This window comes from Myotis brandtii, unplaced genomic scaffold (genome assembly GCF_000412655.1).
Source record: "Myotis brandtii unplaced genomic scaffold, ASM41265v1 scaffold4, whole genome shotgun sequence".
NCBI classification, from domain to species: Eukaryota; Metazoa; Chordata; class Mammalia; order Chiroptera; family Vespertilionidae; genus Myotis; species Myotis brandtii.
Genome location: NW_005365371.1, coordinates 392766 through 414935, shown reverse-complemented (window position 1 = coordinate 414935; position 22170 = coordinate 392766). Strand labels below are relative to the sequence as shown.

The 22170-nt window shown below is 50.9% G+C and overlaps 1 protein-coding gene across 1 annotated transcript in view; it reads right to left on the bottom strand.

The window, feature by feature from the left end:
- PDIA5 (protein disulfide isomerase family A, member 5) overlaps positions 1–11379 on the bottom strand; it is a 70514-nt gene extending 59135 nt beyond the window's left edge. Inside the window, exons 1-3 of the mRNA XM_005873103.2 lie at positions 11311–11379; positions 7939–8065; positions 2172–2259 (exon numbers count right to left, since the gene is read on the bottom strand). Of these exons, the coding sequence (XP_005873165.1) occupies positions 2172–2259; positions 7939–8065; positions 11311–11364 (269 nt within the window). The 5' untranslated portion in view covers positions 11365–11379. The remainder of the gene's footprint in view (positions 1–2171; positions 2260–7938; positions 8066–11310) is intronic.
- Positions 11380–22170: the final 10791 nt, after the last annotated feature.

Below are 22170 nucleotides of genomic sequence, written 5' to 3'. Positions count from 1 at the left end.
GGGGACACGATACTGTGCACCTCAAAGCACACAGTAAGTGCTCGGGAATGTCTGCTGAGTGGACCCAGGTGGATGGAGCAACATCAAAGCTCTTCTGCCCACTTCTGCCACCTGCAAGCCTCACAAGACCCCCGTGATAAGGCCTCATTGGGCAGAACTGGCATCATCTTCAGCTGTGGAGAGTCCGAAGCACCTGTCCTCTCTAATAGGCTTTGGCGCTTTGCCAGTCACGGAGTGCACGCCTGGCGAGCTACTGGAGACAGCGACACACCTGGAAGACAGAAACACTTCCAGGCCGGGGATGGACTAGAATTCACCAACGGCTACATTCTCACCAATAGAGCAGTGGTTCTCAACCTTGGCTGCACATTAGAATCACCTGGGAATCTTTTTAAAATCCTGATTTCTGGGCCTCATCCTCCGGAAATTCTGTTTCTTTGTTATGGGGTGGGGCCACAACATTACTGTGTGCTTTGAGGTGTAACAAAGAAACAGGTGTAACAAAGAAACAGAATTTCCGGAGGATGAGGCCCAGAAATCAGGATTTTAAAAAGATTCCCAGGTGATTCTAATGTGCAGCCAAGGTTGAGAACCACTGGTCTAGAGGGTAGTCTCGTCCATTGAGTTGGTGTTTCAGTAAACCTGGAGTTGTGAGGCCAGGCATGCGTGCATGCGCACATACACACATGGCTTCAGCAAACACTGCTGGGCTAACACGTCGGCGGGTCTTACCCGGTGCTCTGTCAAAATAGGAGTCTCCTTCAGTCCTCTCCAGCCATTGAGGCCATGAAGTTCATTTGCCAAACAGCCATTCAGGACTCAGATTGCAGAGGAAGAAGGTTGCACTGGGGTGGAGTCCATGAAAGCTCACTTAACCCACAGGGTTGTAGCAAGGCTTGTGACTCAGACAGGGTCAGCTACATCCAAGGTTAAAGACCTTTATGGGCCACCCAGGAAAAGACCTGCCTCTTCCCAGCAGAACCCCACCTCTTCCCCAAACGAACTAACCGGAGTACAACACCCTTGAGTACGATTCTCCTTTCCCCTCCTCTTCCCAACTCCACGCTCCTGACAAACCCCAAGTCCAGGTGAGCAGTGGCTGGACAACGAGGCTCTGGAGACACCTCTTGTCCTCAGTCAGAAGAACATGTAAACATTGCTACCTGCCAAGTGCAGCACAGTGCCTTGCATACAGCTGGCGCTCAATAAACGTGTAAAGGGCAAGCCTGTTCTTAGCTATCTGTTTTCCTATGTTCATTCACTCTCTGCGTGTCTTTCTGTGCTTCTGCCAATCTACGCCAACTTGGGAGCTAATGATATGACAAGAGGTGTGTATAAATATAGTCCCAGCAGCAAAGCACTGAACACAGAGAGATGTGGAAATTATTCCTAATGATGGGGAGGAAAGGGAACTGAGCACACCCTGCACTCCAGCTTCCAAACTCAAGAGAATCAGGGGAATTCCACCAACAGGCCCTTCCCCACCCTAAGAAGTAGCCTCTTTCCGTGGGCTCCCTCCCGGGGGGCGGCACTCGATTCCGACAAGAAAACCCCTGAGAGGAGGGAGGTCAGGATGGAGGAGGAGGGGGGGAGGAGGAGGGAGAGGAGCTCACGGCACTGGGACAGGTGGGGTAGGGATGGAGACATGGCTAGAGGAGAGAGCTGGAAGGGCTAAGCCACCTGATTCATCTAATAGCGTCACCTTGGAAGCCAAGGCAGCAAGCAGGTCGGCCAGCTGATTCCACCACCTTGGGCCGCAGGGAGAGGAGACCTCTGTTACTGGCCTGGACGGGGGTAAAGCCCAGGTTCTTGCTGCCGAACACCCTCCCGCCACAAGCAAGCCTGTGGGTCACCCTGAAAATCACCTTGCCTCTCTGGGTACCAAGGCCCCAACTATAAAACAAGGCCCCCTCTGCCACCAACAAAATCAAGTGACACAGTAAAACGTAAAAGCTCTCTGGAAGAAGGGAAGACGGACAGACAGAGGGAGAGCCAGAACTGCCTCCTCCAGGCCACAGGTGACCCTTCCAGGCTGCCAGGGAGGTCTTTCCGCAGCGTCTCTCCATCCCATCCTCTCTTCAGAGTATTAATCAGGAACAAGTCCCGGCCCCACTGGCCACAGCCTCCGAGCCCCCTGCCCTCCAGCCATGTGCCATGTCCCCAGAACATACCCACAGTCCACCCAGCAGATGGTGCCTTGTCCTTTCACTGCCTGGGCCACAGTGGACAGTAACCTGAGATGACTTTCAGCTGCAGCCTCTGTAAAAAACAACAACCAAATATTAAACATCTGTGCCCAAGGACACCAGGCCATCCTGCCATCTTCTCTTGGGGGCAGGGAAGGAAGGAAGAAAGGAGACCAGTCCAGAACCCCTGTTAAAATATTGTCCCGGTGACCAACAGTTCTGGGAGGACCGCCCAGCTCATTCCAGGAACCCCTGCTCCCGCCACATTCCTGGGCCCTTCCTCGTGGACAGAGAACTCCCACGTAAGCCACGCCTCCTTTAAGCCACGCCTCCTGTAAGCCACGCCTCACCCCTCACTCCTCCAAGCCTCTCTGAGCAAAATAGGTAACTCCTGGGAGAGTCTCTGACTCACTACCTTTCTGGGACAAATTTTGAAAAAGTTATAACCACATAATGACAATTCTGTAACTGAAGTGGGAAATGAGTTTGCCAATTCCACCCTTGTCTGTCCTGGGAGCTGATGAGGGCAGAGGCCCGATCCTTCCTTCCTTTGTCCATCACACACGCATCTAGGGGCCCTTGGTACAACCTGGCGATCAGATGAAGTTTATGTGACACTAGTCTCTGACAGACCAATGCCAAGTGTACCCACATCAGATGTCATAGCCCACTTCCCGGGAAGTGGCTTGTCCATCACACACGCATCTAGGGGCCCTTGGTACAATCTGGTGATCAGATGAAGTTTACATGTGACACTAGTCTCCGACAGACCAATGCCAAGTGTACCCACGTCAGATGTCATAGCCCACTGCCCGGGAAGTGGGAGGGGAGGAACTGGGCTGGGCCGTACCTCGGGCGTCAGCTGCAGGACCAAAGACCAGGCCTTGGGCAGATGGAGTGGACATGAGAAAGGAAGAGTGCTTTGCTGGGCCAGGTGTCAACTCCTGTGGGTCTGGGCAAAGCACCTGGACTCTATTGTAGGAGGGCAGGTTCTTGGGGACGGAGCCTCTGTGGCCAGGATTTAGCACTGCCAGCCTGCAAGGTCCCACTGCCGAGTGGCTGTGGCCAGTGTGTCACCTCCCCCTGCCATACCTGTGAGCGCATGTGAAAGGCCTACCAGGCAGACACTGGTGGGGAGAGCAGTCTGCTGCCTTCCCCCTCCGATATGTTCCAAAGCCAAGCAGACCACCAAACAGACATGGTGTCTGAATTATTTGCCTCCACAGATCTCCTTTTCTAGTGTGGAGAATGGTAGATGTTTGTGAACACAAAGCATGCGGAGCCTTTATGGAAGTGAACAAAAAGCATCATTCTAGAACAGTGCCAGGAACCCCACCAGGGCACCAGGAGGAGGGCGCGGCGGAGGGGAAAAGGCCATCGCTCAGCAGGCAGATGGGCTCTGGGGAGCGGGGGAGGGAAACTGGAGGAGAGGGATAGGCAGCACCCCTCCCCTAGCCCTGCAGAAAGGGAGCCCTGCCTGGAAGGCCGGGAGGGGAGAAACCCAGTTACTGTGCTGCCCTGAAAGCCCACGCACAGTCACAAATCTAGTGACAGGCCTGGGGAGGAGGCAGGAAGGTAGAAAAACCACCCACGGCCACTGCCAACACAGGAAGGAGCCGGCATGCGGGAAGCATGAGACCACGCTTGGGTGAGGGCTGGAGAGAAAATAAGACCTCTGGGCCCTGCCTCCTGCCCTGCAAGCCCCATCTGGAGACCCCATCCACCTTCCCACCCTCTAACTAACCAAAATCATTTCCTGGTGGCAGAGCCCTCCCGTTCCTGCAGAGGTAACACATCGCTTTCTCCCTCCAGCAGAAGAAACAAGCAGAGGTGGAGCAGGGACCAGCTCGACTGACCAGCTTGAACGGCGTCTACCGTCTACAGCGTCTACCGTCTACCAGCTGCGAGGCCTCAACAAGTCAGCTGCTCTCTCCCAGCTTCAGCTCCTCCCTCATAACCTGGATGTTATCTGACAACCTGGCAGAGGAGCGAAGGGGACCGTCCTGCAGAAGGTCCTCGAGGCGTCCTTGTACGATGATGAGCTTCCGTGGCGGGACGTACCCAGAGAGGAGCCGAGTGTGCTCCCACACTGACAACCGCCAGCTCCAGGAGCACCCACGGGGTGAGCCACGCTTATCAGGGCCCTTCACCCAGGCCTCAGGAGCAGCTCTGCTTCTCCCTGGCCTCAGTTTACCCCTGTTCCTGACAGCAGAGAAATGCTAGTCACATGCTGGGCTCCCAACAACAACCTCAGAGAGCATCTGCCAGGCTGCAGAAGAGCAAGGAGCAGCATGTGCCAGGGTGCTGGGAGGGCGCGGGCTCCAGGAGGGACACACGTCCAAAACATCCATCAGCCCCAGTGCCAACGAGTGTCAAGGATGAGCTGCAGGGGGAGCTGTGCCCGGAACTGGCCCAGCCACTGGCTATTGCTTCTCCAGGGCACGGAGAACTTGGCATCCTCAGGAGCAGCAAAAACACTTAACTGTGCTGGAATAGTATCAACAGTCTGATGTTCAAAGTCACAGCCAAGAGCCGAGCAAACCTCTCTCCATCCACTCTGCCCTCGCCAGTCCCAAGGTCAGAGGAGGCAAGCTGCTGCTCCCACCCCCGCTGAAGCTGCCCTGAGCCCAGTCCAAACTCAGCCTCCTGTTCCAATCCCAGAGTAGGACAGATGGGGGCCAGGCAGGGTCAGAGCTGCCAGCCTGGGTGCATGTCCCCAAGCCTGGGACCAACTCAGCTGGCGATGGGCCAGCCCAGGCTGTTCGTCAACAGCCTTGGAGAAGCATGCCCTGGCAGGGCTGGCCTGTGCCTGTCCAGGAAGTCAGAATGTCCATCCCCAGTGTCCATAGTCCTCTGTCCTCCTTCACACTCATGCCCTCTCCTGAGGCAATGAGGCTTTTTCTAAGAAACACTTACAGGAAGGAAGTGAATGACCTCTCAGGGATCCCACATCAGCAGAACTAACGCCCCTCCGGGCCTCTGCCGTCTCCTGAGGAAAGCGAACAAACACGGTGTCCCTAGGACCCTCCCTTACTCTCCTGAGGCAATGAGGCTTTTTCTAAGAAACACTTATAGAAGAGAAGTGAATGACCTCTCAGGGATCCCAGATCAGCAGAACTAACGCCTCTCCGGGCCTCTGCCGTCTCCTGAGGAAAGTGGACAAACACGGTGTCCCTAGGACCCTCCCTGATGGCTGTTGGTCCTAACGTCTCCGTCTCCCACCTCTGGCACCTCTCATTCCCTTCCTATCGCATGCCATCCCCAACAGGTGAGCCCAGGCAGGGCACTGACCGGATTTGGAGTAAAGCACCAATACATTATTCCGGGTCCTGAGAAGTTTTTTCAAGTCCTTGGGGTCAGAGATCCTCTCGATGAGTGAGGAGACCTTTGTGGAGGACAGCCATCCTGGCAGGACAACCTGCAAATGAAGGAGACAAGGATGGTGAGCCCCGGGTCCCGGCCAGGCCTGAGGAAGAACAGGTGCCCACAGACCTGCTGCCTACAGCTTATCTCACTTCAGGGGGATGAGGGCACACCAACCCTTCTCAGGAGACTAGAGCTGCCCTTCGCCTCATCCCCTCGCCAAGTCACCACACACCCCAAGACACTTCCCCATCCACTCTCAGTCTCCACGTCCCTCTCTTCTCCACGCACTATCATAACGCTGCACGGACTGCATACAACACAAGCATGTGCATGGACGTACTTGCCACCCCCTCAATCAAGACCTCTCTGGGAGGCCAGTGTCTACATGCTACACTGCATCACACACCGGAGCAATGCAAAGACTCCATCCCACTCAGAAGCACCGAAACACAAAATCCACAGAGAAATAAGATCACCTCTGAAGTTCAGGATGGGAATGGATGGTGAGGGCGTTTCTGCTTGCCCTACTCAGCCAATGATCGCAGGAAACAAGCCAACAAAAATGAGCGGATTGTCCCCAAGAAGCCTGCAAATCTTGGGCACTGGAGGTACCAGGCACCTCCACAGGCATGTGTAAGATGAAAGCAATGCGTGTGTGTGTGTGTGTTAAACACATGAATAAGGAGAAGTCACACAGCAGATCCCCTCACCCAGCTCTCACAGCTGGCCAACAGCCCCTTGCCTGGTTGGCAGAAGGCACAGGGGTTACTACATGTCCACTAAAATAAGGAAAGCTCTGCTGGGAGACACCAGGCAGAGGGTGGGAGTGTGGCCCTGAGAGAAAAGAGGAGATTAAGGGAAGTCTATGAACTAAACCTTGAGATCAACCCTCCGCATGATCCCATCCCCTAGCACCTCTTTTCCAGAATGCTGCCAGTCTTGTTCCCCCAGGCAGGAGATTAGAGAATTTTTCTCTGGGGAAACTGAGAAGCACAAGAAAAACAATCTAAAGACAGTGACTTGGAGATCCTCCCATGGAACAGCTGGATTCCCACTCCAATCCCTACTGTGAGGTGCTCTCAGTAAACAAGTGCCCTCCACCCCTCCCCACACTCAGTCTCTGATCAAGTGCTAGTGCCTTGCTCTTCAATACACACAGATAACAAGGTTCACCAGATATCTGAGGAAAGCCCTTAACATAAAAGGGGCGAAAACAAACCAATGGAAAGATGAAACTAAAACTAAAAACAGCCAAATTAAAGCACAAACAGCCACATTAAAGGAACTCCAGAAAAAGAAGAAAACAGAGGACAAGAAATTATCAAAGAAATAATTTGAGAAAATACCCCAGAATTGAAGGATGTGAGCTTTTCAGTTGAGAGGGCCCAGCATCAAAAATAAAATTAACTTTCACCAAAATACATCTCTGCAAACATTCAGAACACTGCTGACAAAGAGCAGATGTGTGTTTCAAAGAAAAAAACACACACCACATATAAAAGACCAGGAGTCAGAATTGGCGTAAGACTGGTCATCAGCACACTGGAAGACAACGAAGCATCGCCTTTGGGCTCCAGGAGGGACACACGTCCAAAACATCCATCAGCCCCAGTGCCAACGAGTGTCAAGGATGAGCTGCAGGGGGAGCTGTGCCCGGAACTGGCCCAGCCACTGGCTATTGCTTCTCCAGGGCACGGAGAACTTGGCATCCTCAGGAGCAGCAAAAACACTTAACTGTGCTGGAATAGTATCAACAGTCTGATGTTCAAAGTCACAGCCAAGAGCCGAGCAAACCTCTCTCCATCCACTCTGCCCTCGCCAGTCCCAAGGTCAGAGGAGGCAAGCTGCTGCTCCCACCCCCGCTGAAGCTGCCCTGAGCCCAGTCCAAACTCAGCCTCCTGTTCCAATCCCAGAGTAGGACAGATGGGGGCCAGGCAGGGTCAGAGCTGCCAGCCTGGGTGCATGTCCCCAAGCCTGGGACCAACTCAGCTGGCGATGGGCCAGCCCAGGCTGTTCGTCAACAGCCTTGGAGAAGCATGCCCTGGCAGGGCTGGCCTGTGCCTGTCCAGGAAGTCAGAATGTCCATCCCCAGTGTCCACAGTCCTCTGTCCTCCTTCACACTCATGCCCTCTCCTGAGGCAATGAGGCTTTTTCTAAGAAACACTTATAGAAGAGAAGTGAATGACCTCTCAGGGATCCCAGATCAGCAGAACTAACGCCTCTCCGGGCCTCTGCCGTCTCCTGAGGAAAGTGGACAAACACGGTGTCCCTAGGACCCTCCCTGATGGCTGTTGGTCCTAACGTCTCCGTCTCCCACCTCTGGCACCTCTCATTCCCTTCCTATCGCATGCCATCCCCAACAGGTGAGCCCAGGCAGGGCACTGACCGGATTTGGAGTAAAGCACCAATACATTATTCCGGGTCCTGAGAAGTTTTTTCAAGTCCTTGGGGTCAGAGATCCTCTCGATGAGTGAGGAGACCTTTGTGGAGGACAGCCATCCTGGCAGGACAACCTGCAAATGAAGGAGACAAGGATGGTGAGCCCCGGGTCCCGGCCAGGCCTGAGGAAGAACAGGTGCCCACAGACCTGCTGCCTACAGCTTATCTCACTTCAGGGGGATGAGGGCACACCAACCCTTCTCAGGAGACTAGAGCTGCCCTTCACCTCATCCCCTCGCCAAGTCACCACACACCCCAAGACACTTCCCCGTCCACTCTCAGTCTCCACGTCCCTTTCTTCTCCACGCACTTTCATAACGCTGCACGGACTGCATACAACACAAGCATGTGCATGGACGTACTTGCCACCCCCTCAATCAAGACCTCTCTGGGAGGCCAGTGTCTACATGCTACACTGCATCACACACCGGAGCAATGCAAAGACTCCATCCCACTCAGAAGCACCGAAACACAAAATCCACAGGGAAATAAGATCACCTCTGAGGTTCAGAATGGGAATGGATGGTGAGGGCGTTTCTGCTTGCCCTACTCAGCCAATGATCGCAGGAAACAAGCCAACAAAAATAAGCGGATTGTCCCCAAGAAGCCTGCAAATCTTGGGCACTGGAGGTACCAGGCACCTCCACAGGCATGTGTAAGATGAAAGCAATGCGTGTGTGTGTGTGTGTTAAACACATGAATAAGGAGAAGTCACACAGCAGATCCCCTCACCCAGCTCTCACAGCTGGCCAACAGCCCCTTGCCTGGTTGGCAGAAGGCACAGGGGTTACTACATATCCACTAAAATAAGGAAAGCTCTGCTGGGAGACACCAGGCAGAGGGTAGGAGTGTGGCCCTGAGAGAAAAGAGGAGATTAAGGGAAGTCTATGAACTAAACCTTGAGATCAACCCTCCGCATGATCCCATCCCCTAGCACCTCTTTTCCAGAATGCTGCCAGTCTTGTTCCCCCAGGCAGGAGATTAGAGAATTTTTCTCTGGGGAAACTGAGAAGCACAAGAAAAACAATCTAAAGACAGTGACTTGGAGATCCTCCCATGGAACAGCTGGATTCCCACTCCAATCCCTACTGTGAGGTGCTCTCAGTAAACAAGTGCCCTCCACCCCTCCCCACACTCAGTCTCTGATCAAGTGCTAGTGCCTTGCTCTTCAATACACACAGATAACAAGGTTCACCAGATATCTGAGGAAAGCCCTTAACATAAAAGGGGCGAAAACAAACCAATGGAAAGATGAAACTAAAACTAAAAACAGCCAAATTAAAGCACAAACAGCCACATTAAAGGAACTCCAGAAAAAGAAGAAAACAGAGGACAAGAAATTATCAAAGAAATAATTTGAGAAAATACCCCAGAATTGAAGGATGTGAGCTTTTCAGTTGAGAGGGCCCAGCATCAAAAATAAAATTAACTTTCACCAAAATACATCTCTGCAAACATTCAGAACACTGCTGACAAAGAGCAGATGTGTGTTTCAAAGAAAAAAACACACACCACATATAAAAGACCAGGAGTCAGAATTGGCGTAAGACTGGTCATCAGCACACTGGAAGACAACGAAGCATCGCCTTTGCGATTATCAGGCAATGTGGTTTCCAACTGGAATTCTATCACCAGCCAAACTGTCAATGGTGAATACAAATTTACTCAGACTTTAGATCTCAGATGTGCACGATTTACCACCAATGCACTCTTTCTCAGAAAGCTACTAGAACTCATGCTCTACCAAAACAAGATGTAAATAAAAAATGACAAAGACATGGAATCTGGGAAACAAAGGATCCAAGAGAGGAAAGAGGCAAGAAGAATTACCATACTGATGGTGAAGAGAAGTCCGGAACAACTGTCCAACAGCCTACAGAGCAACCAGCCCAGAATGGAGCAAGGACAGAGAAATATGGAAGAATGTGGTCAATAAAAAGAGGCAACTGTAGATTATCTGATATGCTTAATCATATTGATCAGGGAAATTGTCTGACCAAAGTTACACAGCTAATGAAAAGTAGGGCCAGGACCCGAACCCCAGTCTCTCTCTTTGATCCCATGCCCTCTCAGTCCACTGCCTCTTTGCAGCCAGAAGTCTTGAGTCTGAGCTCTGCCACTCAATAGCTAAGATGGCTAAGCAACATCCCTCAACCTTCCAGAGGCTTAATGCCTCTCACATCTGACATGGAGATAATAATAGCTCCCTCATGGGACTGCTGGAAGGATAAAATGGGATAACTTATCGAACATACTTTATAAATCATAAAGCACTCCAATAGCATCGTTGCCATAATATGTAATACAAATTTCTACCTCAGCAGAACAGAAGACAGAAATGTAGCCACATTCTAGTGCTTCTAAATATAATCTGCCATTAGGTTTCAAGGTTCCTTCTCCCCAGGGTGAAACCATCCAGGAGGAGGAGTTGAGGAATGATCTCTCCCTCATTCTGCCCGGCCAGAGCTGTGGACAAGGCCTACAGACCACTGCCCTTAGGCAGCCCACCTTGAGAGCTCACCAAAAAGTTAATTCCACTTTATTGTTACGTGTTAGTTTACTGCTCCCAGAGAACGAATGGACTTCAGACTAAAGAGTTCATAGCTCAATGCACATGACTAAAGGAAAAAAGAAAAAAAAATCTGTTGGAAAAACACACTGATTCTGCTCTGGTTTTAATCCTCAGATAATCTGCAGTGAAGAAAAACAACTACCTTTGCCCAGTGCCTGGGGATTCTGACCTGTGGACCAGCCCTCCTGAAACTGGCAGGCATCTGTGCTTCTGGAACTGGGGAGAAGGAAAAGGGGCTGGGGGGAGGGTGGCATGGGACAGCCCAGTGCCCGCCTGCCCAGGCAGCACGGTGGCGTAGCTGGGCCGCAGCGACAGCCAAGTCTACAACAGAAACCACAAGAGCCGACCCACAGCTTCCTTCCTATAAAACCCAGAGAGTCCCTCAGGTCATCTAAACATTGGCCACCCCCAGAGTAAACAAACCACGGCCCAGGCCCAGCCAGCCACCAAAACCTCTGACCCAGTGCTCACCCTCACACAGCAGAGAGCTGAAACTCAACCAGAGACACACCGAGCAAATTGCCTCTGCTTGAACACCCTCACTGGGCATGACACTGGGGCTTACATGGGCACTGCCCATAGCCGGTCTTCATGGAGGGTCTGTCTCCTCCCCACCTCCCCATCCCTACCCCGTCCCCTAGACTAGAGCTAGTTCTGGAGGGCAGGGCCCAGAACAGCACCTGGCCCCTTGCAAGCCACAGGAACTGTTCGTCCAGAATAATAAACATGACAAGGCACACTGGTTACCATCCTGGCCAGTGCAGAGATCACCGCTAGGAGCACATTACACGGTGAGTCCATGGCAGCTCTCGGGAGACCTGGAAGGGACCGCTGACACCAGGCCGACCACAGCACAGCCAGAGAGGGCCTGGGTGGGAGGATGGCGGCAGGAGAGGGCGGGTGGGGCCAGGCTGCAAGGAGCACATTACACGGTGAGTCCATGGCAGCTCTCGGATGGGGCCAGGCTGCGGGTCTTGAAAGCCTGGCTCCTAGAGAACTGCATTTGGCCATGACCTCAGACTGGGCAGCCACTAGGAAGCTGGAGGTGGAGGGACCCGCTGGGTGGCTGCCCAAGTGGAAAGAAATGGGTCAATCCAAGAGTCTTGGGGAAAAACAACAGAACTCAATGGCTATTCCTATGTAAGCAAGGAAGGAAGAGAGAAGAGGCTAAAATGACCCCAAGGATTCTGGGCTAGGAGCCGAACAATAGCCAAAAATGGAGGAATTGAGAAGCAGCAGGGACTTTGTTGTCTGATGCCGAGGAAGGTGATAATGAGCTCAGGCATGGACGTGTGGACAATAAGGCACCCCATTCAGGCTGGGGAGTCAGTCTGGGGTCGAGGCTCAGAGGGAGGAAGGACAGGAGGACAGTCAGAAGGAAAAGGTGAGAAGTGCTCTGTCAACACAGACCAAAGAGGAGACACACAGAAAGGCGGTGATTGATCCGCAGGCAAAGTCCCAGGACCATCTGAGATGATCTCAGTAGCAGAGTGGGAAGCGAGTGCTTTAAAGAGACAGCACGCCCAGCGCAGGAGCTGGGTGACCCTGCAGGGTCGGGAGAAGGATGGGCTGTCTCCGTTGCCCATGTGTGGGCACAGGAGAGGCAGGGTCTGGAGATTTGGGAGTGACAGGGGAACACAGGCCTATAGCCAGTTCCAGGGGAGACCTGCGAGGCTTACTTAGCATCTCTGAGATTGGGGAAGATGAAAAGCCTATGTCTGCCTCAGATCTGCACCTGAGCAGGCAACCACAGGGACAGCCAGGAGGGCCGCCCTTGCTCCCTCCCCTAAGCCCCAGGGGATGCTGCTCCAGCCACTTAACATTCTCCTTTCTCCTCCCCTTCAGTCTATTTTAACCTTTGCAATGTGCACGCTCCCATCTTTCCTTAAGATGCAGCTCCAGTGAGCCCTGGATCACCCCCCAGGGCCATCCTGCAGATTTCTTAAGCCACGACCCACAAACCTTGATAACGACAATAACTACGGCAACAATAACAGTGTTAATGATGCACAGACCCTCTGCTTGGTCAGGCCCCCAGGGGAGAGGGCAGCGCCAACCTCCCAACTGCTCCTGGGCTCGGCGGGCTCTTTACGGTCTAAGTCATTCCCTTTAGAAGTTAGAAGAGAGAAAAAAAATCCCCTCTGTTCACCATGCAAACTCCTGATGGGCTGCAATAATTGCTTTCTTTCTGCTCCTCGACCCACAGCTTTAACAGGATTTGTATCAGGGCTGGGCTGAGACCCATAAGCCATTCCCCCAGTGCAGAGCAAAGCAAAGCTTGGGAAGGATGGGGAATACAGGCCCCCAAAGGTCCCACTTGCATCAGAGAGCCAGTGCCCACCCATCAGAGTGCCTCCAGCCCCGTCACAGTAGCACCTCGCTTAGAACACCAGGCCTCCATCCTCAAGCCCCTTTCCCCCAGCAGAGTACAAGGCCCTCTTCAGAGCCAGCAGCCCCCGGGTCTCCGTCACATGAGTCCTCACCCCACCTCCACCAAGGTGGGAGGCAATAGGGTCGAGGAAACTGGGTTCCCTCCTCATCTTCCAGACTCGGCAGTGTCCTCCTAACAGTGACCCTCCAGCCTACACACCCCAGGGTTAAACACCTGGACAGAGCACCGCTTCTGGAGTCAAACCCGGGTTCATACCCAGGCGCCCTCATTCATAGCAAGATGATCTCAGATGTCACTATACCTCTCAGGGTCATTTCCCCACCTACAGAGCGGAGGGGGAAATGCTGACACCTCCCTTGCGGGGTTGGCTGAGGATTAAATGAGAGGAGAGGAGGGGAAGTACACAGAGAACCTAACATAATGCTTGGCAAACAGAAGTACATAATAATCGTAATTATCTGTAGTAGTACCATTAGCGAGACTAATCAGCGACAGAGCAAGGACAACAGTAAAATGGGCACCACCTCTTCCTCTCCAGGGCCCAGGCTGCAATCAGGCAAAATAGCACATCAGGCAGGAAGACACACGCACGTATACACACTCAGCATCATAAAACCTGGGGCAAAACCCATCTGCACAGCGACCCAGGCCAGAGGCCAGGCAGCACCTGCAGAACGTGCTCTCCAGGTCCCGTGCCAATTTGCCCCTCACAAAACCCGATGAGTGGGCACTGGCCTCCTCCTGCAGAGAGGAAACTGAGGCTCAGGGAGGCTGAATTACTCATCAAGGCCGCACAGTAGGTAAGCAGTAGAGCTAGGACCAGAGCTTAGGTCGCCCAGCTCCTGACCAGAGGAGATGGTCTGCTTCTCTCAACCCAAGCTCCCTGGACCGGGGCAACCTCCTTCCCAGGAAGGGCCCATCAAAACCGCCAGGAGAAGCACTCCTCTTCCAGAATCCCATGGCAAGGAGGGTCCCAGCAGAGACTTCCACGAGCCCTCTGCTTCCTGCCAGCCTAGAGCACCAGGGGTCTGTCCCTTATCAGGGTTCTGGGGCCAGTAGGCCAGACCTGCTGTTAATCAGATCTCGTACAGAAGTCTGTGCCTCTTCCACCACCCTCTCACTCTAACACACAGCTCATACAAGCTCCCCTCTCTCCTCGTAAGCTCACCCACCAGCGCCACAGGACTACAGAGATAAAGAGTCATACAATTCTGGAAAATAATCGGGAGAACAGTCCTTGTCACATCACACCCTCGGCTTTAAAAAGCTCTCGATCGCTGGGGCGCGTGCCAGCACCCTCATGGTCTCTATCGCCAGGCAGGCTGTCTGTCCTCATAGATTCATTATTCAGTGCAGATCACGAAGCCAGAGCATTCAATTATGTAACAGCAGCTTGCTAAAGGAGGAAGATTTAAGGACAGAAGTTTAACATTTAGGGCAAAGGGTGGAGGTGGGACTTGACCTTTTTGGCTTTGTCACCTGAAAAAAAATACCCTTCTTATGTTGGGAAGAAACTAGTTAAATGTAGTGTAACCCACATTTTGCTCAAAATAGTTGTGAAATGTGAGAATCTAAAAGTCTCGATTCTTAAGAAGTTGGTGGTAAAGGGATCCAGGAAAAAGGTTAAAAGCAGATGACCTGAGCCCAAGGTCAGAGAACGTGAGCTGGCTGAGAAGTTGGAGCTGGAAGGAGCCAAGAGGCCCAAATGTTGTGCTGCCCTGGATGTTTACGGGCTGTGTGACCTTGGACAAGTCCTCTCTCCTTCTCTACGTATCAGTGTCTTCCTCTGTAAATGAAGGAGCTCAAGGTGATTTCCACCAAAGTCCGTTCCCACTGTGGTATTTGGCAAATCTATTCCTACGACCCCTACCGGAGAAGTACTAGGCCGTCGTTACACCTTCTCAAGCGGAGTTTCTCTGGACACGCGGCCACCCACATTGAAAGCCACACCTCTCAGCTTCCCTTGCAGCAAGTGTGGCTATGGGACTAAATTTCAGTCCCGGGAATGCAAGCAGGAGTGTTATAGGAACTTTTAGGAACTGTCCCTAACAGACGTCTGGTATGTCTTCTTGGTTCCCCTCTTCCTTCCTGTCAGTCCAGCTGAGACAAGGAGGAGAACGCACTTGCCAAAGGTGTGAGGTAACACAAGAGAAGACATCTGGGTCCCAGTGATATACGGGCCCTGGAACCCCTTTCCAGGCTTCTCCATTAGTGAATAACTGCTCTTCTTAAGGCACTGTTATTCTGTGTTTTCTAGCACACACACAAACAGATTTTGAGTACCAACTGCAACAGAAGCTTTAACTAGAAAGAAATATTAACAGCTGCTCCAGTTGGGATATTTCAAAAGATCACAGGCATTAAGCCATGCATTACACTTCTGATACATTGTAATAAGGAAAGAGACTGAGAGAATATCAAGGGTTTGATTTACTACGTGCCTGCTAGTTACCCAGGTTTCACCCTGCCTGTTCTTATTGGGTATCTTGGTCACCTGGTGCCAGCTACCCACAAATAAGAGGACATTTAGCTAGTAACGCTCCTATTTCCCTACACCTCAGCCCTTTGCTAGTAAGGGGACCGGAAGGCTGGGACATCCCTGGCAGCCCCCAGGCTGTAGTTGGGCTGGTTGGTTCCCCAATACAGGACTCCTCTCAACATTCTTCACATTCCAGCCTCCAGGTAGCCCCCCCAGAGCCAAGGCCTCAAACTCTCCTGAAGCTGCTCAACCTAGTGGGGCCCAGGGAGGTGGGGGAACTAAACATGTTCGTACACAGAAGTCCCAGGCCTCCACCCTACCTTTTCATCTTGGATAGCTCCCGTCATTAGAAAGTTCACCTCCCACACCATTCTGTCAGGTTATCACACTCTGAAGATAGCCAACACATTCCCTCTTAGGACTCTGTAGGTGAAATATCCCAACCCCTCCGGTGTGCGTGCCTTCAGGTCCCACACTGTCGCAAACGACCTGCCCTAGACACAGCCATGCTCCTGACTCCCAGAGCTAACCCAACGCTGGGAGCAGCGAGTTAGAGCCTGAAAAGACGAATGTGCTACATGACACTATAATTTATTTTGGGAAATAAATACCTATGCTTTCATAATTCAAAATAACGGGAAATTAATCTCAACGCAAATCTTGACTGGTGGGTCACAGTTTTAAAAAATAAGAAAGCTGAGCCCGGCCGGCGTGGCTCAGTGGTTGAGCATCAACCTATGAACCAGGAGTTCACGGTTCGATTCCCGGTCAAGGGCACATGCTCAGGTTGCAGGCTCAATCCCCAGTGGGGGCCATGCAGGAGGCAGCGGATCAATGATTCTCTCTCATCACTGATGTTTCTAGCTCTCTCTCCCTTTCCCTTTGTGTCTGAAATCAATAAAAAATATACTGATAAAATTAAAATGTTGAGAAACACCATTAGTGAATCTCTTAAAATATGGTGCTCAACTGTCTGTCACACAGTGCTGGCAAAAGCCTGAACTAGTACAATTCTTTTGGAAAGCTACTTGGCACAATTTATCAAGTATCTTAACAGTATTTATGCTCCTTGACTGGTAATTCCACTTCTGGGAATGTGTCCTGAGGAAATGAGGGGAGGTCTGACACAGATATGACTCACATGGTCCTACTCACAGGAGACAAGCATTGTAAACAGCCTAAGTATCCAACAGTGGAGGAATGGTTATTTAGAGTAAGCCACTAGACAGAATAATAGAGCCATTTAAATGATGTTTCCAAAGACTGTGCAATGAAAAAAATACTTGTTTTAATGTTAAGTTTTAAAAGACAGAATTCAAAATATGCCTGGTATGAATACAACTATATGCAAAATTATGCTCAGAAAAAGACTGGAAGGAAAAAAAAAATGCACCAAAGTAAGACTGTCCTTGGAGAGATTTTTATTCTCCCCCTTTGTCTATTTTTCTAACTCGCTATAATAGGCATGTCCAATTTTAATATTTAAAGAAAAAAAATTACCTCCATTTGGCCACCATCATGGAAATAATTAACAATCTCAAAGTCTCTCCCCACATGAAAATGTAACTGCACAGTGGAAAAGCCTTGACTAAGGAATCAACACTAACATCACCAGGAATGGGTCAAATGGACCTCATACGCCTCCTGATAGAACGAGCTAAAGAGAAACATCGTCAAAAACCAAAAGAGGGACAGTCTTAAAAAATGTCAAGGTCACCAAAGACAGAGACTGAGAAACTGGTCCAGCTTAAAGGAGATTAAAGAGCTCAGACAATTAAATTCAACGTGTGGTTCTGTACTGAGTCCTGAGCCAAAACGCCACATTCCTGATTTTTGTCCCTGTGGTATGGTTATGTAAGAGAATGTCCTTGCCTTTTAAGAAACACTGAAGGCCCTGGCTGTTGTGGCTCAGACGGTTGGGCATCATCTTTGCACCGAAAGGCTGCTGGTTCGATTTCCTGTCGGGAATATATAGGTGAAATATCCCAACCCCTTTGCTAGTAAGGGAACTGGAAGGCCAGGACATCCCTATATATGTCCTATATATATGTACTATATATGTCGGGGTACATGCCTGGGTTGAGGGCTCAATCTCTGGTAGGGGTGTGCAGGAGGCAGCCAATTGATGTTTTACTCTCACTTTGATGTTTTTCTCTCTCTCTCCCTCTTTCTTCTTCTCTCTCTAAAAATCAACAAAAAGATCTTTAAAAAAAAAGAAATACTGAAGTATCACAGGGAGCAAAGGAACATCATCTCTGTACACTGTATATATGCAGAGGGAAAGTATCATAAAACAAATGAGATGAAATGTTAGTATTTGTGGAATATGGGTAAAGGGCAGACAGGAATCCTTTGTATTCTTGCAACTCTTGTATCAGTCAGAAATTATTTCGAAATTAGAGGTAGGGAAAAAAAGGTTACCTAGAGACAAAAACAGAGATGCCAAGAACACCTTCCACAGGCCTTTGGTAAAGGTCCACCACCCCACAGTGCTCACGGCACTCTCCGCGTAAGAGCAGTGCTGACCTGCCTGAATTCACTTCCGGCTGCCGGCTGCTCCTCTGCTCCCCTCACATTATGTAGTTGTTATAAGAAGCATCATATGGAATCTGCAAAGTATGTGCATACAACACATACCTAGAATGTCTTGGGCAAGAGAGAGACATATACAAAAGAACACTGATTTTAAAATATGAGTAATTTATGCCCCTTGAAAGGGCAAAGGTTGGGCATCTGTCTCCAACCACCGTGGCTAAACACCATTCTTTACAAGGAGTGAGGGCTAACCTCAAACCAAGTTTGGGGATTTCACCAGCAATGCTTCCCAGTGTTCAAATGTCTACCCAGCAGCCTTCAAAATAAAAACTATCACCATAAGTCCCTGATTGGCAAGTGTGTGTGTGTGTGTGTGTGTGTGTGTGTGTGTGTGAGAGAGAGAGAGAGAGAGAGAGAGAGAGAGACAACCAGACTAACCCTAGAGAGAGAGAGAGAGAGAGAGAGAGAAAGAGAGAGACAACCAGACTAACCCTGGGATGTGGGACCCCCTCACTAGCTGAGGGAGCTACATGTGCTTATCCTATCTAATAAAGAGGAAACATGCAAATTGACCATCACTCCAACACAAGATGTCCACCCCGATGTGGTCAAAGATGGCCACCACAAGATGGCCAGCAGGGGAGGGCAGTTGGGGGCAACCAGGCCTGCAGGGGAGGGCAGGTGGGAGGGACAAGGCCTGCAGGGGAGGGCAGTTAGGGGCAACCAGGCTGGCAAGGGAGAGCAGTTAGGAGCAATCGGGCCGGCAGGGGAGCAGCTAGGCATTGATCAGACTGGCAGGGGAGTGGTTAGGGGGAATCAGGCAGGCAGGCAGGCAAGCGGTTGGAAGCAAGCAGTCCTGGATTGTGAGAGGGATGTCCCAGATTGGAGAGGGTGCAGGCTGGGCTGAGGGACACACACACCCCACCCCAAATTTCGTGCATTGGGCCTCTAGTCCTATATAATAAAAGGTTAATATGCAAATCGACTGAATGTCAGAACGACTGGTCACTATGATACACACTGACCACCAGGGGGCAGATGCTCAATGCAGGAGCTGCCCCCTGGTGGTCAATGTGCTCCCACAAAGGGTAATATGCAAATTGACCCTAACAGCAGAACAACTGGGAATGACTGGTCACTATGACACACACTGACCACCAGGGAGCAGACGCTCAATGCAGGAGCTGCCCCCTGGTGGTCAATGTGCTCCCACAGGGGGAGTGCTGTTCAGCCAGAAGCCGGGCTCACGGCTGGCGAGTGCAGCGGCGGTGGTGGGAGCCTCTCTGCCCCTGTGGCAGTGCTAAGGATGTCTGACTAACGGCTTAGGCCAGTTCCCCATCAGTCAGACCTCCCCCAAGGGCTCCTAAACTGAGAGAGGGCACAGGCTGGGCTGAGGGACATGCCTTCTCCCCCCTCTCCCCCCGCCCCTGAGTGCGCGAATTCCGTGCACCGGGCCTCTAGTTAAGAATAAGAGAGAAATGGGGAAGTAGTTAGCAAGGAATAGAACCTAAGAGCAGATTCTTTCATTTCAAAATCCAGGGCCTAGCAATCAGCCCAGGATCATGGTAACAGCTGAAGTACAGCGTGCTTATTGTGTCACCAGGAGCAAGTTAAGCAGTTCACATGATTATCTAATATAATTACCTTGGCAAGTGAATGAAGTAGGCACCTCTGTTATACCTATTTTATAGAGAAGGAAACTGAGACTGAGAGGTGTTTAGAAACTTGCTCGGCATCACACAGCACGTAGGATGAGAGCTGTGACTCAGACCCAAGTCTGACAGACGCCGGCACGCGAGTGGGGCACAAAGACAGCAGAGTCCTGGAGCCACGCACCTCTGGTTGCTAGCTTTTGTAAGTTCAGGGTGTCCCCCAAAATATACTCACACTTTGAATAATTATTAACTCCAATGGGTTACATCTGAAAAGAGAGAAACATCCATTGAGCCAGTGGTTCTCAACCTTCTGGCCCTTTAAAACAGTTCCTCATGTTGTGACCCCCAACCATAAAATTATTTTCGTCGCTACTTCATAACTGTAATGTTGCTACTGTTATGAATCGTAATGTAAATATCTGATATGCAGGATGGTCTTAGGCGACCCCTGTGAAAGGGTCGTTCGACCGCCAAAGGGGTCTCGACCCACAGGGGGAGAACCGCTGCTTGAGCTATGAGCTGTTAAAGTGTGTATACATTTTGGGGGGACACCCTGTACAAAGCCAGCTATCCTTTTTATATTTTTGCTTCCTTTAAAAACCACATTTTATACACACAGTATGGTCCCATCCCCCCCCCACCCCATAGTCCCTGCAGCACAAATGTGGCTGTCAACAAGGGACAATGGGGCAGGGGGCAGGACAACTGATCCAAGAGCTTATAAAAACAGGTTTTCTTATCCTGAAATTGCAACCGCAGTGCATTTAACCAGGACTTAGGCCCTAAAGCCCTAATGTTTTGGAAAAAACCTCTCTGAGAGCCAAGAGGGCTTGGCTCGCTGCCAGCCTGGGCACATGTGACACAGGCTAACGAGAAAGGGCTGGTAGCAACAGTGCATCAGGCAGCAGGAAGGGAGAAAGAGCAGGTGAATTCTCACTCCGGAACTCCAGCTCTGCCTCAAAGCTCCGATCGTTGATAAGAAAACAATTCAGGTGCTCATGACCCATGTGTACATCGAGCTTTTACAGACATTATCGCCTTCAATCCTTCAGAGTTGAGAGCCTCAACCAGCGTTTTCCACCCCTCAGGCCTTAACCCAAGAGCCGAGTCATAAAATCAATTCCGTGAGTTACCACCTGCATTTTTTAATGACATTAAATAGAAACATCAGTGTGTACCACAGGTGGCAAATACTAAGTATTCAGTGAAATGTATCTGTTATATGTATATACACATGCACTTAGCTATAATGATTAAATGTATAATTATTCTTGCAGGGGTTGCAGTAAACATGTTTGAAAAACAACTAGAAATAATCAGTGTGGGATGTGGTACTATCCCCACTTTGGAGATGTGAAAACCGAGGCTCAAAGGAGTTAAGGGACGGGCCTTGGGTGAAGCCTAAATGGCAGCACCAGGACTCAGGGTGTTGTGAGCACAGCTCCCCTGCTCTTCTCTTTGCCCATCCATGTGCATACTTCCCACTGGTGCCCTCGAGCTCCCTCCCACTCCCTACAGCTGCACCCAGAACAAGACCCAGAGGCCAGGAAGTCCGCTTTCCCTTCCCATCTAGCTGCTGGATGTGAGCTCCTGAAAAGCGCTGCGATGACAACCTGATCCATCTTTCCTCTCCGCCTGCAAGCCCGCAATTCCCCACGTGCCTTCAGAGAGAAACGAAAACCGCACCCGCCCAGCCAAGTGATGCCTCACAGTATCACTCGTGTGTGTGGCCCGAGACATGGGCAGAACTTGGGCTACACCACTCGGTGGAGTGCAGCAACCGTGGCTACCCAAATATTACCCACCCTGTAAACTGTTAACTTATCAATGTGTCTGGTTGGTAGCTGCACAACAGGCTTTTCAGAAATACAGATTCCTGAGCCTTATCCTGGAAGTAAATCCATGTTTAGACATGCTCCCTTATGCTGGTTTGGATCCACAGCCAGGTTGGAAAACCTCTACCACTGGCCCGTCTTTTAAAAACCTCTTTCTGGTCCCCATGCCACTCTTTCCTTCACAGCCAGAATTCCCCATCTCCCGTTCTCTCCTACCCACCCCTCATCCCTCTCAGATCGGCCCCACCACCAAAATGGTTCTCGATGGGGGTTCAACAATAACCGCCACACGGATAACCCTACAGGAACCTCTAGTTCCCGGTTTGTTCAACCTCTTGAACCTGGAGGAACACTCTTGGTCCCCCTTCTACCTCTCCAGCCACGCTTCCTGTCTTCTTTGGGAACCTTGGTCTCCCTAGCCTTTAAATGTTGAGGGTCCCTGGGGCTCATGCAGTCCACCTTCTCCTTCCTCTCTGCCCTCTCCCCCCGTCTGGCCACTTCCTAGGCAGCACCCCTAAATTCACATCTCCAGCCCAGGCCTCCCTTCTGAGCACCACACCCTCACATCCTATAGTGAGCATATTTCAAAGTGTTATTGAACTCTTTCATAAGGGACCCACAAAAATAAAAGTTACATCAAAAGAGGATATAAGAAAAGGTTAAAAAAAGATTTTTAAAAAAGAAGTTATAAAGAAAGTAATATGCATGACT